Source organism: Haemaphysalis longicornis, unplaced genomic scaffold (assembly GCF_048455015.1).
Source record: "Haemaphysalis longicornis isolate Haplotype H1 unplaced genomic scaffold, Haemaphysalis longicornis Haplotype H1 scaffold_3, whole genome shotgun sequence".
In the NCBI taxonomy this organism is placed as follows: domain Eukaryota; kingdom Metazoa; phylum Arthropoda; class Arachnida; order Ixodida; family Ixodidae; genus Haemaphysalis; species Haemaphysalis longicornis.
In genome coordinates, this window is record NW_027526335.1 from 8,660,194 (window position 1) to 8,675,875 (window position 15,682).

The 15,682-nt window shown below is 50.3% G+C and overlaps 1 protein-coding gene across 6 annotated transcripts in view; it reads right to left on the bottom strand.

The window, feature by feature from the left end:
- Window positions 1-1,693: 1,693 nt before the first annotated feature.
- The window catches only part of LOC144173919 (DNA damage-regulated autophagy modulator protein 1-like), a 70,358-nt gene continuing 56,369 nt past the window's right edge, over window positions 1,694-15,682 (bottom strand). For all 6 annotated transcript variants that reach the window (XM_077702251.1, XM_077702252.1, XM_077702254.1 and 3 more), the window contains one exon: window positions 1,694-2,589. In XM_077702251.1, the coding sequence (XP_077558377.1) occupies window positions 2,368-2,589 (222 nt within the window). In that variant the 3' untranslated portion in view covers window positions 1,694-2,367. The remainder of the gene's footprint in view (window positions 2,590-15,682) is intronic.

Genomic DNA, 15,682 nt, shown 5'->3' on the forward strand with positions numbered 1-15,682 from the left:
CTGACCCTGAACCGTCTTCCTACCAATGCGCTTGTGTATGGCTTCTTAAAAATATGTTTAGCGCTAAAAACCAAAGACAGTACACAAGAAAGGAGACGGGACAAGTGCTAACGTTCAACTGAACTTTATTCACTGACGGAGCCAGTAAATATGGAAACAACTGGAGCATGCGCAGCATGCTCCACAGTAAGAGTATCACAAGTACGCATATGCGTCAATCACCGAAACGCTAGAAAAAAAGATTTATCAGTGTTAAACAGTACCACCGATGTATTGCCGATACAGTTATCGCCTTTTTGCTTGATATAGAAAACTTCCAAGAGTTCCCGTGCTGTAACATCTCTGCTCCTACTCAGAATCAGCATGAAAGGTACTTCCCTCCACATCTAAATTCATGTCACGGAGACACGCCACATATATTAGACAGGCGCAGACATTGTCCCTCCCCTGTGATCTGTTCCTCCACTACATACAAAAGTCACCAGGGTCGTCCGCACTGTCAGGTATGCGGTGGCTATCCGGACAATGAACATACATATTGGCGCTGTGTACGGGCGACCTCGTCTTCCACATTTCTTTCGACCAAACCCTTCCCCCTGATATTCCCTACTCGTGGTCTAGCTGGGCCGCTCCCCCTGAAAACCTACGGGCAGCCCTGTGGTCCCTCTTGGCTGCCCACATTGAAACTTTTTGTGCACCTCCGCCAAGCCCGTTACCGCCGGAGGACCATGGGACACCCCCTTCCTCCGAGGACTCATAACTCCGCGGCTCGGACTTCAGCTGCAGAATAACGTTTCATCTCTCTCTCTCTCTCTCTCTCTCTCTCTCTCTCTCTCTCTCTCTCTCTCTCTCTCTCCTCTCTCTCTCTCTCTCTCTCTCTCTCTCTCTCTCTCTCTCTCTCTCTCTCTCTCTCTCTCTCTCTCTAAGAAGTGGGCTCTTGCAGGAATCGCAACGCGCGAGCAAATGCGCATTCCCTTTATTCTTTACGTGAGAAATCTTTTTTCGGGTGTTTCGGTGATTTACGCATATTCGTACTTGTGATACTATTACTGTGGGGCATGCTGCGCATGCGCCAATTGTTTCTATATTTAGCGGCTTCGGCGGTGAATAAAGTTCAGTTGAAAGTTAGCGCTTGTCCCGTCTCCTTTCTTGTGTACTGTTTTTGGTTTTTTGCGCTAAACATTGTTAAGAATCATGAACCAATTGGCCCCCCAACAAGTTTTGTTAAATTACCTGTGTATGGCTGTAAAGCACACTGGCAGTTGCTCGGCGTGTAGGTGAACGGTGTATGCTTACACATAATCCGGCAATTCCCGCTTTTACAGTTTGTAATTTTTTCCCCAATTTCTTGCTGAAACTTCGGAAGGATGCTCGGATAGCGACCTCGTTTGATTCCTTCTCATCTTCAGGCTTGCGGCTACCGTGATCGCCGAAGTTCTGGCATCCATCTAATGCAGGTACTTAAACTGGTGGGGTTACTGAACTTTCGATATGGCGTTAATCTATGCAAAGTCAGTGAAGGGAACACTCGACCCTGCAGTACAAATTGTTTGAAATTAAGCCTGTATAGCGGTGAGACGAAAGCTCTATAACTAGTTTCAAGGATAGCAAAAAACCTCTACGATGTATTTTATTACATTTTCAGTTGCACTCATTTTGTTTCCGAACAATAAGCACCACGAGTAAGACAAAATTTGATACAGAATGGGTTTAAGTTTTTACTCGAGTAACATACAAATACACAACAAAGCGGGCAGGAACGCTGTCTCCTTGCTATCACAGACGTTAAAAATGGCGTCCATATAAAGTCTCAAAAATGTTTCGCGTCAGAAGCCGTACTTTTTATTTTCATGCAGCTCAGTCTTGTAATGCTTTTTACAGAAACCAGACAAATGCTAAATTCGCCTGCGCGGTAATTTTAGTTTCTAATACGGGAGAAAAACATGTACAAGGTAAATTCAAAAATATTATCCGCCAAGCTCACAGGTTTCATATTCAAGATGCTGAGCTTCTCAACGAGCCTCAGACGAAGACGTACTTTCATGGCACACCAAGTTCATGGCACACCAAGTTGGCACAACATGACACACCAAGTTCAGTGCGTTCGCACGTGATAAATAAAAAAAAATACAATTTGCAACAACCCTAAACTACACTAGCTGCCGACCGCCGAAGGACGCGAACATTACTGGCTACTCAGGGCGCTAGATGTCTGGTACGAACGTAAACGTCCCACAACTTTCGTAGCCCACGTTGTGTCGATGGCCCGATTCCTCTGCTCGAAGAGCTCGCTTGCAAGCTCTTGTGGGCGCTGTACACGGTGTTCTTGTGTCAGCGCGGTGACTAGGTGCGACTAGGTGCACAAGGCTACGAATCTCCCGCCGCTTCCTTGATGCTCGTCTCGGCGCTGTCCTCCTGCTCTGGAATCTTGAGTTCAGAGCGACTCGAGCTCGGATCCTCCGCGATGTACTCCAGCTTCAGGGTCAGCTTGAACTTCCGGAACTCGGCCGAAAAGGACAGCGTGAAAGCCAGGAACGTGAGCACGACTACCCACTCCGCGAGGGTGCTAACTATCATGCCGTCCGGGTACTGAAAAGATAGAAAGTAGAAGGCGGGATATAACTTCGTAGCAGATACTCAGGATAAGCAAGCTCGCAGGTTACAATCGAAGCAGCATCTCGCCAAATTCAGAACCTCTGTGTACGTTTCCGGTGACTATTTTTATTACTGCAAAGCAGTATACTTTTACCATCCAAGAAAATTTTCGCGGCGATGTCAGCAGAAAACTATCATCATTAAGAAGGCAGGAGCACACCTACCCAGGGGGACAGGCCATACCGGTAAATATTACGGTTGTGTAAGCTACTCCGAGTGCAAAAGTACCCAACCGCATAGACATCACGTAGTGGCGTCACCACGCTTACGTTATAAAATGGAGACCGGTAAAGCACCTCTCATTCCAGCCTACCCGGGGTAGGCCACGGAAAGGAAAGACGCCAGAAGAACAGCCAGAACAAGAAGAACATCAAGCCATCGAGAATGTCGTTGTGCAGTAATAGTGTGGTTAAGTACATTTCACTTGTCTCTGGTTTCACTCTTTCTATAGTCACGTGTGAGAACTCAAGTGACGTCGCAAGCGTAATCGTTGTGGGTGTCGTTTACAACTTCGCACTCCAACCCCCTACACAGCGTGGATCGGAGCCACATTTTTTTTTTTTTCTGTTTTGCCTGGCCCACCACAAACATGGCGCTCATAGTGAAGGAGGAGCAGGAGGCAGCCTTTATTGTGGTAGGAAGACTCTACATCAAATGGGGGAAGTGGGAGTAGTAGGGTGGGGGAGGGGTAGGGGGTGTTTGTAGCTTGGGACATGTTATAGGCGGGCAGTCCGACCCAAAAACAGGTGGGCTCCTTGAGAAGACTGGAGAGGCTGCCTGGGATGAGGATCGCAGGATCGCAACTTCTAAACTGCTCGCATTAGACCGCTTTTTAAAGAAAAGTGTGCAATTAAAGCCAGCATGGAGGGTTCCAGTGTACGAGGGTCAATGTATAAAGAGGATGTATTTGGATAGTGAAAACAGCAAGCTTCTCATGGTCACGCACTCGCTTTCCTGAGCATGGTTCGCGGTGGGGAGCTTCTAATTAGGTGGCAACCTGTAGTCTAGTGGAAATAAAAGCGAGTTTGTAGAAGTACTTAAAATAGGCATTAAAGCGTGTTCCTTTATTTTTCACGCAATTTTATTACGGAATGAGTTAAACAGTGGCGTCTCCAGAAACACATTTCGGGGGTGTTATACGTCGCCGGTAGTAAAGTCGAAGGGTTAGTTGTATCATTCACTGTAATAAACACATGCAAATACGAGTGCACACTGGACTCCGAGGAACCATTCTTGTTAACAAACTGACACTTTTTTTTTAAGTGCAGAGCACTTTAGGGCCGCCCATTGTCCTAGCTCGCTCGCTGGACCCAAGTAGAGCCGGCGTACCGTCGTAGCCGCTGTCGTCGTGGCGTAACCCAGTTGCATCGAAAGCCAAGCGGTTTATATAGTCATAAGCGTTCGAAACTCGTCAACCGCTGGCGCTTGTCATACATATCTCCGTTGTATATCGCAAAGAAAACTTAGTACATTTGAGTCGAAATATACGTAATTAACCGGCAGTCGCCCGCGTTTCTTTAGTTGGGAACGCTCGCTGGGGTGGTTTTAACGCCAGTAAGCGAAACTACGGTATAAGCTTGGGCGTGTTGGTATAGCATTCTCGGAACAGCGCAAAGGGACGAGGACGACGCGTAGACGGGACACAGCGCGGACTAACAACAGATGTTTATTGCACAAAATTACTTAAATACAGAATTCTGTCGCAACAAAAGAGAAAGAGGGAAGTGAAAGAAACACAGAACTTTCAAGCCATCACTGCAGTTCACGTGCTGTCACCAGATAAAAAGGCAATTTCTTTGTCGGTTAACAACACCGACGGGTAGCTGACACACTTGTCTTTGTTAGAATATATCTCGTACGCTTCAACGATCTCCCGTGTCATTTGGTTGTTACCTTTATAAAGTATGGAGCATTTTTGAGGTCAGGATAACAACCACAATCTGTACAATGTGCGCCTAGATTTCCGTTATCTCCCTTTTTCACGTTATTGCGATGCTCGCGCAATCTGTCATTGACACATCTTCCAGTCTGTCCGATGTGCTTTTTCTTGCATTTGTCCAGCGGTATCGAATAAACCACTCCATCCTAGCAGGCCACGAACGGCGTGCGATGCTTGGTGCTACACGTGGCAGACTTGACGCGGCCCTCATTAACTTTGTTGCAAAGCTTGGATAGCTTCTTAGGAGCGGAGAACAGGACGTTGACGTTAGCGCGTTTTCCAATTTTCCTCAGATTACGCGAAAGCGTATGAATGTATGGGATAGTTGTGATTTTCCTTTTATCTCTCTCCCTTTTGGAGCATCTTGCCTGTTTCGTTCATCCTTCACCATTTTTTAGAACACTCTCAGCTACCGAAGTCTGTAATTGTAGCGGATAGCCGGCGGCAGTCAGCCGAGCCACCTGTCCATGAAGGCTGGCTTCCATTAGGTGATTACAAGATTTGTTAAGTGCATTCGAGGCACACAGCTTCACGATACCACGCTTTACCAATTTAGAATGGGCAGAATGATACGGGAGAATGGGCTTCAAACAACGAGGCTCATAAGCCCAACAGATATCGTAGAAATGCAGTCAGAGATCAAGGAATCTTATGCTGTCGTCAGAGTTTTGTGCGTTACACAAAGCGGTTAGAATGAAGTCTGAAATACTGTCAAAACGTCAGAAACGGCACTGTCCAAGCGTTCTTTTGTGGCATCCATGAGCAGCAGGTAGTCATCGACGTACCTGAACGTCTTAACTACTTTACATTGGGGCAGGCGAGTGGCGACAACCCTGTCAAGGGTGGCTAAAAACAAGTCACTGAGTACAGGAGACAGGCAAGACCCTAACAGATGCCTTTCTTCTGAAAGTATATGTTGCCCTCCCAAGTCGAGAAGGTAGAGCGGAGGTAAAAGGCAAGCAATTCTAAGAACTTATTAATAGGGATGCCTGAAGCATTTTGAAACAAAGTGGCCCCGTAAGCATCAATGCATGTTTCTACACAAAAGAGCAGCTGTTTGTGGGGAATGGAGTAATACAGGTCTTTTATGTCCACCGAACAGGCCGAAAGGCTACTGCTGCTGATGTCTTTAAGAAGATCAACGACTTCAGAGGAACTTCTAACCAAAAAGGGATCGTCAACTGGAAGAATGTCAAGATTACGTTTGAGGTATAGCGCCAAGGACATTTGCCAAGAACCATTCTCAGATACGATTACGCGTAGGTTTGTGCGTTTTAACTAGGGTCTTGCCTGGCTCCTGTACTCAGTGACCTGTTTTTAGCCTCCCTTGACAGGGTTGTCGCCACTCGCCTGCCCCAATGTAAAGTAGTTAAGACGTTCAGGTACGTCGATGACTACCTGCTGCTCATGGATGCCACAAAAGAACGCTTGGACAGTGCCGTTTCTGACGTTTTGACAGTATTTCAGACTCCTTTCCAACCGCTTTGTGTAACGCATGACACTATGACTGACGACAGCATGAGATTCCTTGATCTCCGACTGCATTTCTACGATGACCATATCCGTTGGACTTATGAGCCTCGTTGTTTGAAGCCCATTCTCCCGTATCATTCTGCCCATTCTAAATTGGTAAAGCGTGGTATCGTGAAGCTGTGTGTCTCGAATGCACTTAAAGGGGCACTGACACAAAAATTTAGCATCTTGTTTTTTTCGTCGCGATAAGTAGCTAGTGACCTACTTATAACCTGTAGAAACCTCATTTGCTTCAGCGTGCGACGGTTGTTTAATTAGAGGGATTTTAAATGCGGCCAGTCGCAGTTTCGGTTTCAGCGAGTGCCGCGAAACGATGGATTTTGTGGATTTTGTGTGAACAAAGTTGACCACGTGACCGTCGGAGGGATATCACAGAGCAGAGCCGCCGTAGCACTGTCGAATCCGCATCGACGGCAGTTTCTGCGAATGCCACCACGTACTGATCTCGTGAGGCGCTTAATTAAAAAGCGACCGTGGATGTGACGCAGGCGCTGCGAGTGCAAATGCTGCCGCGGCTAAAGACGACGCGCGACGCTCGAGACGGTGGGTGGCAAGACGCGCGCTGGGAGCAGCCGGCCGGTCTGCCTACAGGTCCGCCTACAGATGTGTTCGGCTCAGCACTGCGGCGGATATTCGAGTGCCGCTCTCGTAAGCGGTGCAGATGACAATTTTTAATGCAACCCGCCATCGCATCATTAACTCCTTTCTCATGTAAGCCACTATGGTCGGGACTTGGGGACAATTTCGTGCAGCGGTAACAAGCTATCACTCGAGCTACCTGCGCCGGCCTGGGCCACTTCGCGGCCGTGGCCGCCGCCTGCACAGCGACCGTGCGGCTAGCTCAGTGAGCTTTTCGTGCCTCCGGCGCGTTTTCGCATCCAATGGTAATAAACAGTCATAGAAACAGTGCCTGGAATTGCTGTAGAACTTTGGTCGCGGCCAGCTGCCCGATGAGCTTACGAAATCACTGCGCCTCCGCCGCCAACGATCGGGTCGTTCGTTCTCGAGAGCAGAAGCTCCGCCCTCCAGCCCTCCGATTGGAGCGGCGAGCCGGGCGAGCCCGCGTAAAACGCCGGTAGTGCGGAAGCGGCAAACACAAACTCGTGACGTGTTTGGATGTTGTTTATTTACAATTGCGCGTGGTCCTCTGCTGGCTGCTCGGTTGCGTTTCGCACACTTCAAAATTGATTTTAAATATGTTCTAGGCTGTATTCGCCGCTGATATTTTGCAGATGATGTATATGTGTTCCCAACAATCTATCTCCGACGTTATCTCGCCTTCAAAATTTGTGTCAGTGCCCCTTTAACAAATCTTGTAATCATTTAATGGAAGCCAGCCTTCTTGGACAGGTGGCTCGGCTGACTGCCGCCGGCTATCCGCTACAATTACAGACTTCGGTAGCTGAGAGTCTTCCAAAACTGGTGAAGGATGAACGAAACAGGCAAGATGCTCCAAAAGAGAGAGATAAAAGGAAAATCACAACTATCCCATACATTCATACGCTTTCGCATATCTGAGGAAAATTGGAAAACGCGCTAACGTCAACGTCCTGTTCTCCGCTCCTAAGAAGCTATCCAAGCTTTGCAACAAAGTTAATGAGGGCCGCGTCAAGTCTGCCACGTGTAGCACCAAGCATCGCACGCCATTCGTGGCCTGCTCGGATGGAGTGGTTTATTCGATACCGCTGGACAAATGCAAGAAAAAGCACATCGGACAGACTGGAAGATGTGTCAATGACAGATTGCGCGAGCATCGCAATAACTTGAAAAAGGGAGATAACGGAAATCTAGGCGCACATTGTAAAGATTGTGGTTGTTATCCTGACCTCAAAAAATGCTTCATACATATACAGGTACCAACCAAATGACACTGGAGATCGTTGGAGCTTACGAGATATATTCTAACAAAGACAAGTGTGTCAGCTACCCTTCGGTGTTGTTAACCGACAAAGAAATTGCCTTTTAGGGGCGAAACTCCTTCAGGCGTGGGTCTGTCCATCCTCGACGTATGTATGTAGCCACCTCTAGTTTAGTTCTTGGATTGTTTACTAGATGGCGTGGCTACCTCTAGTTTAGTTCTTGGATTGTTTACTAGATGGCGGTACTTGTATATGATGAAAAGATGCGCTTGGATTGTTTACTAGATGGCGTGGCTACCTCTAGTTTAGTTCTTGGATTGTTTACTAGATGGCCGGGAGCGTTGTAATAAAATCCGTTCGCTGTTGGCGCGCGCTCGGAGTCGCCCGATGGATAAGGCTGCAGATGTGCGAGCCCGCGAGGCAGAAGCGCTCCGTGAAGCTGCGCGACGCCGCCGCCAAGATCCTGCCGTACGAGAGCGGGAGGCCGAAGCGTGTCGTCTGGCTGCGCGACGACGCCGCCAAGATCCCAGCGTTCGAGAACGAGAGGCCCAAGCGTCAGGGCAACGGCGCGAGGACCCTGCCGTACGCGAAGCGGCACGGCTGCGGCGCGAAGAGGATCTCCAAAACGTCAGAGAACGGGAAGCGGCGAGAAAGCGCGCGTATCGGCAGGCAGACCCCGATGCAGTGAGAGCTCGTGAGGCGTCTGCAAAACGCATCAGGCGAGCTCAGCCCCAAGGTGCCGACGCGCGGTTTAAGCGAGACTTTCTAGACGTTACGTTCGGACACAGATGTAGTGGGCGAACTTTCACTGAAGAGTCACGGTTTTACCGATGATTTCCCCTCAGGAGCTTCGTCCACTCATCATCATTCAACCCTTGGATATGCTGTGAATTTTTTTCTGGTGACAGCACGTGAGCTGCAGTGATGGCTTGAAAGTTCTGTGTTTCTTTCACTTCCCTCTTTCTCTTTTGTTGCGACAGAATTCTGTATTTAAGTAATTTTGTGCAATAAATATCTGTTGTTAGTCCGCGCTGTGTCCCGTCTACGCCTTGTCCTCGTCCCTTTGCGCTGTTCCGAGAGACAGAGAGAGTAAGCTAAAAAAAAGTGGCAGTGAAATGCCGGCACGCGCGGGAGGAAAATCAAGCACAAAAAATTAGCAGTGGCTTAGATCGGTTATGCCAGGATATACGTAGCGTGAGCTAAGGTTCAGCTGGCTATTCTTAGCAATCCTGGTTGTCTAGGATTAGCTTAATTATCACGCTTACTGCCGCTTCAGTGACACACACATGGTGTTCGCATTATGTGACACATGCATATTTATCAAGCGGCTCCGGCGCAGCGTCACCAATCGCCCCAGAGCTAAGCTGGTTCCACAGGTGCACGCCGGTGTTGCCGCGACGCACGAGCCATCGGTTCCACATCCGGCCACCCCTCGCATGCTCATGAAGTGGACAGGGCCGCCAAGTGCGGAACGGGGGTTGGCGAAGACGCTGGGCGCGTGGAATGTGAGAGAGACGCCGGGCAGCTAGCGACGTTCTGTGCACCGTGTGACGTCACTGCTCCTCGCACATGCGCAGCACGGCTCTCCAGGAGCCACGCGAAACTGCTCAACCTCAGCCACGGTAACTCACGCTACAAAAAACAGAACTCCCGCTGGCGCAGTCTCAGGCAGGGGCGCGCGAGCACTGCATGCGAAGGCGGGAAATTTGATTTGCATTGGGTGGTATCAGGGAGCGTATAACGGCGCTACAGCCCATTATGGCGAATCACTGCTCTGCACTTCCGACAGCTTCCACATTGAGTGGAACGGCTTTAATTTTGTATTTTATATTTCGATGCGGTGTGCAATGATCATGGCGAATATAAAAAAAGAGGCCGCAAGGAGGGGTGCGGGGGTATGCAGCACTCTGAATATTTCGGTGGGTGTTCTGAATACTCCCGTCAATACGAAATCCACGGGAACTGCGAAAATGTTCGAATTAAGGAGAACTTCCAATTCAACTGAAAGCACAATAACAGCATTGCCATTAGTCATCAACACGTCTCCCTTCTTGATTTTGTTCACAATCTTGACTTTCGTCGGCAGTTGAAGCATACGATACGGTTTGCCCTAAGCCTTAAGCGTCCTCCACGAAAACTGCTCACACGGAGCTGTGCGCACCAAAGAAGGCTGAAGATCTGAAAGGCGTATACAATGGCGCCAGTCTCAGGGCTTTATGACTGAGCGCTGACTCAGTTGCGATGGCGCTGACGCAGAGAACAGCACGACGGTGTTCTCGCGCTTAGACATTTCGAATTTTGTCGAGATGTGACGGTCACCTTGATGCTTTTTTATTCGAACTAACTTAAAAAAACCGATATATTGGGTTTTAGCATTGAATTATCCAGCGATTTCTTCTGTTGAATTGCATGTAATATTGTCGGGACCGGAGCACCACTCACAATTAACCGAAAATTCAAATTAAACCAGAGAGGCGACTGCAGTGGTGTGTAAGTTAAGAACGCCAATAGCATCGTGTGTCACTCCGCCGAAACGACGGACCCGGGCGCGCATGTTAACTCGCGGGCGCATTTTAAAACGAGATCGCGCTTCGTGACATCGTCTGGTATTTCTCTAGTGGATTGCCCTCGCTTCATTAGGTTATAAGGAGCTTAGGTGTGAAAAAATTCCCCCGCATTTCCCCGAGGGGGAGAATGTGAAAGTGCGAATGCACGGTTGTCGGCCCGCTTGCGGCGCTTGCGCTCGGCCCCCGCAGCCCACCGCCTCGCCGCCTTCTCTTCCATCTCTTCCATCGGGTTTGTAGTATCACGTGTACACCACGCAGTTATCAAGCCGCTATAACGCCGCTGAGTCGCCAACGCACGCCGCTGACGACGTAGTTTGAATGCGTTAAAGATATAAGGCGCGTCAACACTGATATCACCGTCGCGTCCGTGGCTTGATCGGTAGAGCGTCGCGCTGCGGCCGCAAAGTCCGCGGATCGAAACCTGGCGCCGGATGCTGTTTCTTTATAGAGGAGCACTGCGGACGCCGACGCCGCCGCCGGCGGTGATGGTTTGGGGTCGCTTATAAAGTGTATTCACACTTAAAAATCGCGGAAAGGACCCGTGCCACGTTCAACCTGTGACAAGCAAGAAGTTTTAACGACCAGACGACATTTTAGAGCCATTGCGCTCGGGGCGCAGTAATGGTGGCGCCATCGTCAGAGAAATTTCCAAACTAAGAGTTGCCTAAAGCCGAGGCGCGTTATTCCAACACGTCCTACCAGCAGAAATGTCGCTGGATGCCTTCACTCACATCCCTAAGCTGTTGTTTATGTCCAAATGGCTGAATTATTTCCAACCTGATCTCACTAATGGATCATCGTCGAATGGATGAGATTATAGATTCGTTTATAAATGACATTCGTTATTATAATCATGGGTGCCATCCGTAAGGTAGCCAGGCACTCACTGCGAACTAAATGGCCGTGGAGAGCATAGAACTTTTTCTCGCTTTGCTTTGTATGGCGGCTGGTATATTGCCCAATCAATTTGTGTTATCTGTCCTGGGAGATTTCTATTCCCGTCCCAAACCCTCACCGATTGCGGGTGCACGCACTCGCCTTGGGGCCAGTAAACGAATGTCGCAAATTGAAGTTAGTGTAGCGGCTAGTTTTCGTGTAGCATGTAGGGATTTAAGAAAATTTAGTAATGATTTGGCATTTACCTTCCCCCGGAAGGGTATAAGCATGGGTGATTAGACTCAAATTAACCATGTTAAGAGCAATGGCTGCTCTCAACAAAACCATTACCGACACTGCGCAGACTCTCCTTCGGCTCACTGACTCCCTCACCCAGCGCATGACCCCTTAGAACAGGCTAGCCCATCCAACCTTACCCAGGCTATTCTGCAGCGCCTTGACGCCCTCGAAGGTGACAGGACTCCTCAATCGAAGAAGCCGAAGATATCTCAGCATCCCGATGCCCAGATAGCCGCCGCCACCCCACTCCCGCCCGATGATGAGTGACCCCTCCGAGATTACCACCTATCAATGGAATTGCCGGTCATATAACAGCAAAAAAGCCCAGCTCGATCATTACATATGCCAATCTCCCCCAGACGTTATTGCCCTCCAGGAAACCGATACGCCAACCCCAACGCTTCGTGGTTTCGAATGTTTCACCCAGGATCCCTCTCATCGCACAGCAGTGTTCGTCTCTAAAACGTTCACGGCGCAGCAGCATGATATCCCTTCATCCATTAACCACACTTTCGTCGAGATTCCCCCAACTCACCCGGGTCAACACAGCCTCTTTATCCTCAACGTGTACAGTCCCCCGCAACACCCGCTTAAGGATATCGACCCCCTCCTCCTGATGGCTACACAAAAAGCCGGCTCTAACCCTCTTCTTCTGCTTGGGGATTTCAACGCCCCTCACCACTCATGGGGTTATAACCAAGCCACAAGGAAAGGCACTGCCCTCCTTCACGCAACGCAGCACCAGGCACTCACGCTGTGCAACGACTTAGCCCTCCCGACCCGTATAGGGAACAGTGTTTCACGTGACACCAACCCAGACCTGGCTTTCGCTCGAAATGCCCCTCACCTAGAGTGGCAGAGACAACCGGATACTTTGGGGAGTGACCATCACATTCTGGCGCTCACTATTCGCTGCCTTCCCCTCAAGCGTAAAATCGGTCACGCTACGCTCACCGATTGGTCCTCGTTCCGCAAGGATCCCACCTCCCTGCCAGATGACATCACGGACCTCGAAGAATGGACATCGCAGCTTCTGTCCCTGGTTCAGAAGCACACAAAAGTTATCCCCCTCACTACAGCCAATCCCTCTGTGGACGCCCATCTCGCACATTTGTGGGCAGCCCGACGAGGCTTAGTAAACCGCTGGAAAACGCGCAGGCACAATCGCTCGCTAAAGCGCCGCATCGCTCAAGTCACCCAGCGTGCCTCGGAATACGCTCGAACCCTTCAAACCCAAAATTGGCGCTCATTCTGCGACGAGCTTCAGGGTACGCTTAGCACAAAACGTGCGTGGCGTATTCTGAGACATCTGCTGGGCTCAAAACACTCCAAGACTGCCACGTATCACCACATTCAACGTGTGATTCATAACTACCCCCATCCCCCTGCCCACCTTCTAGACACCCTACGCACGAAGTTTTTTGGTCCCCCGCAAACCCCGCCACCTCCTCCATCTGACGACTACATGGGTACATCGAACCCTGCGCTTGATGCCCCCTTCTCGTTTCAAGAATTGAAGCAGGCGCTCACCCGCATCACGCGCAATACCACCCCTGGAAAAGATCGAGTAACCAACAAGACCTTGCGAAATCTCGATGAAGACTCCCTCAACTCCCTCCTTGCCCTCTTCAACAAGCACTGGGCAGCCGGCACCCTTCCTCCTCAGTGGCGCCACGCCGACATCACCCTCATCCCGAAACCACACAAACCAATCTCCGTTGACAACCTTCGCCCTATTTCCCTCACATCATGCCTGGGTAAACTCTTCGAGCACCTCGTTCACTCCCGACTTACGGCATTCCTGGAGGACAATGACCTCTATCCTCATACCATCTTTGGATTTCGAGCACACCTGTCTACCCAAGATGTGCTTTTACCACTTAAAGAGCAAATTATCGAAAACTTAAGCAAAACGCATCCCAGTTCTATACTTGCATTAGATGCACAAGGAGCATTTGACAATGTCACGCATGCCGCAATACTCCAAGGACTGCAAACAACCAATTGCGGGGAGGCCACATACAACTTCGTCCGGGCCTTTCTTAAGAACCGCACCGCAACGCTTCGTATTGGCCCCCTCCAGTCTGACCCTTTCCCGACTCCGCCGAAAGGAACACCACAGGGTTCTGTAATCTCTCCGCTCCTTTTTAACATAGCCCTTCTGCAACTCCCAGCCCAGCTTTCTGCCATCCCCAACCTTCAGCACGCTTTCTATGCGGATGACCTCACGTTCTGGACTAACGCAGGATCCCCAGGAGATCAACAAGACATTCTCCAGCAAGCCGTTGATTGCACACTCGGGTACCTGCAGCAGCGTGGTCTGACATGTGCACCACATAAATCCGCACTCCTCGTTCTTCGAGCCCGCACCCGAGGCCGTCCCCCAAACCCCACTCCGGACCCGTCAGTCACGATCGATTCTACGCCCCGTTCCCCAAGTGCCCTCACTCCGTATACTTGGTGTGACGTTCCACGCAGATGGCTCTGGGGCGGCGATTCTCCCACAACTTCATGTCACAGTCACCCAGCTCACACATCTCATCAGAAGAATCTGCACCCAGCGCCATGGCCTAAAAGAACCAGACACCTGCCGTCTTGTCAAGCCCTACTGATCAGCCGCATTACATATGGTACTCCCTACGTCAACCTCAAACCAAAGGAACATGCCAAATTAGACGCCCTTATTAGGAAATCATACAAAATCGCCCTCGGCCTCCCTGCCTTCACGCCTACTGTCCGCCTTCTGCAATTAGGTATCCACAATTCCCTTTCTGAGCTCCTCGAAGCACAGCGGGTCCAGCAACTCACTCGCCTTGCCCTCACCCCTACGGGTCGCACGGTACTGCATAAACTAGGCTACCCCACTCCTCTTCCTTTAGACACCCCCCAGCGTATCCCTCCGTCACTCCGCGCTCACATCTTCGTGTCTCCCATCCCCAAACACATGCACCCTTCCTTCAATCAAGGCAGAAGACAGGCCCGCGTCACCCGCCTCCGGGCCGAATACCACAACAAACCGGACACCCGATACACGGACGTCGCTCCGTATACATCCCGCCCTGCTCACGCACTGGTTGTCGTCGACTCCAAATCTGTCAATGTTACCTCCCTCAGCATTCTCCACGCAAGCACCACGACGGCTGAACAGACAGCCATCGCTCTAGCAGCGACCACGGCTTCCTCTAACTACGTGGCAATCCTCACAGATTCGCAACAGGCTTGCCGCAACTACTGTACAGGCCGCATCTCTCCCTCAGCGCTGAAGATACTATCATCAATCAAGGATCCACCCCACATCCAGATTGTATGGACACCAGGTCATTCTTCCCTCGAGGGAAACGAGGCGGCACACGCCGCTGCCCGCGCTCTTACATTCCGGGCGTTTTCGTCGACGGAAGAGGACCTTTCCGAACCCTCCATCTATCCCCCGGTCCCTCCCCGATACACTGAAATCCTATATCATTATCGCCAACTGCGGCTTCAATACCCTCCTCCTCACCCATCCCTCAGCACACAGGCGGCTCGCATTTGGCGTCGACTGCAGACCAACACATTCTACAACACCACGATACTCCACCACATATCTCCCTCCACTTACCCCTACAACTGCCCTTCTTGCTCCGTCCCAAACACTACCTACCACCTAGTCTGGGAATGCCCCTACGCGCCAAACCCCCTCCCTTCCCCATCCCCTGAGCAGTGGGAGCGCGAGCTGGCCAGCTCACGGTGCGAGGACCAAGAACGCTTCATCACTCGCGCCCAAGCAGCTGCGCTAGCTCGCGGCTATCTGGACTGAGAAAGCCACCCACTTTTATGCTCATTAAATGTTTTCCAATCCAAAAAAGAGCAACTAGCCAGTTTCACTAGATCGCGGTAAGTAATTTATCTCCTTTAGTGATGCGCCATCTCAGTGAAGAATACACTATTATGCACGTTAAATCTGGTCCCTCGCT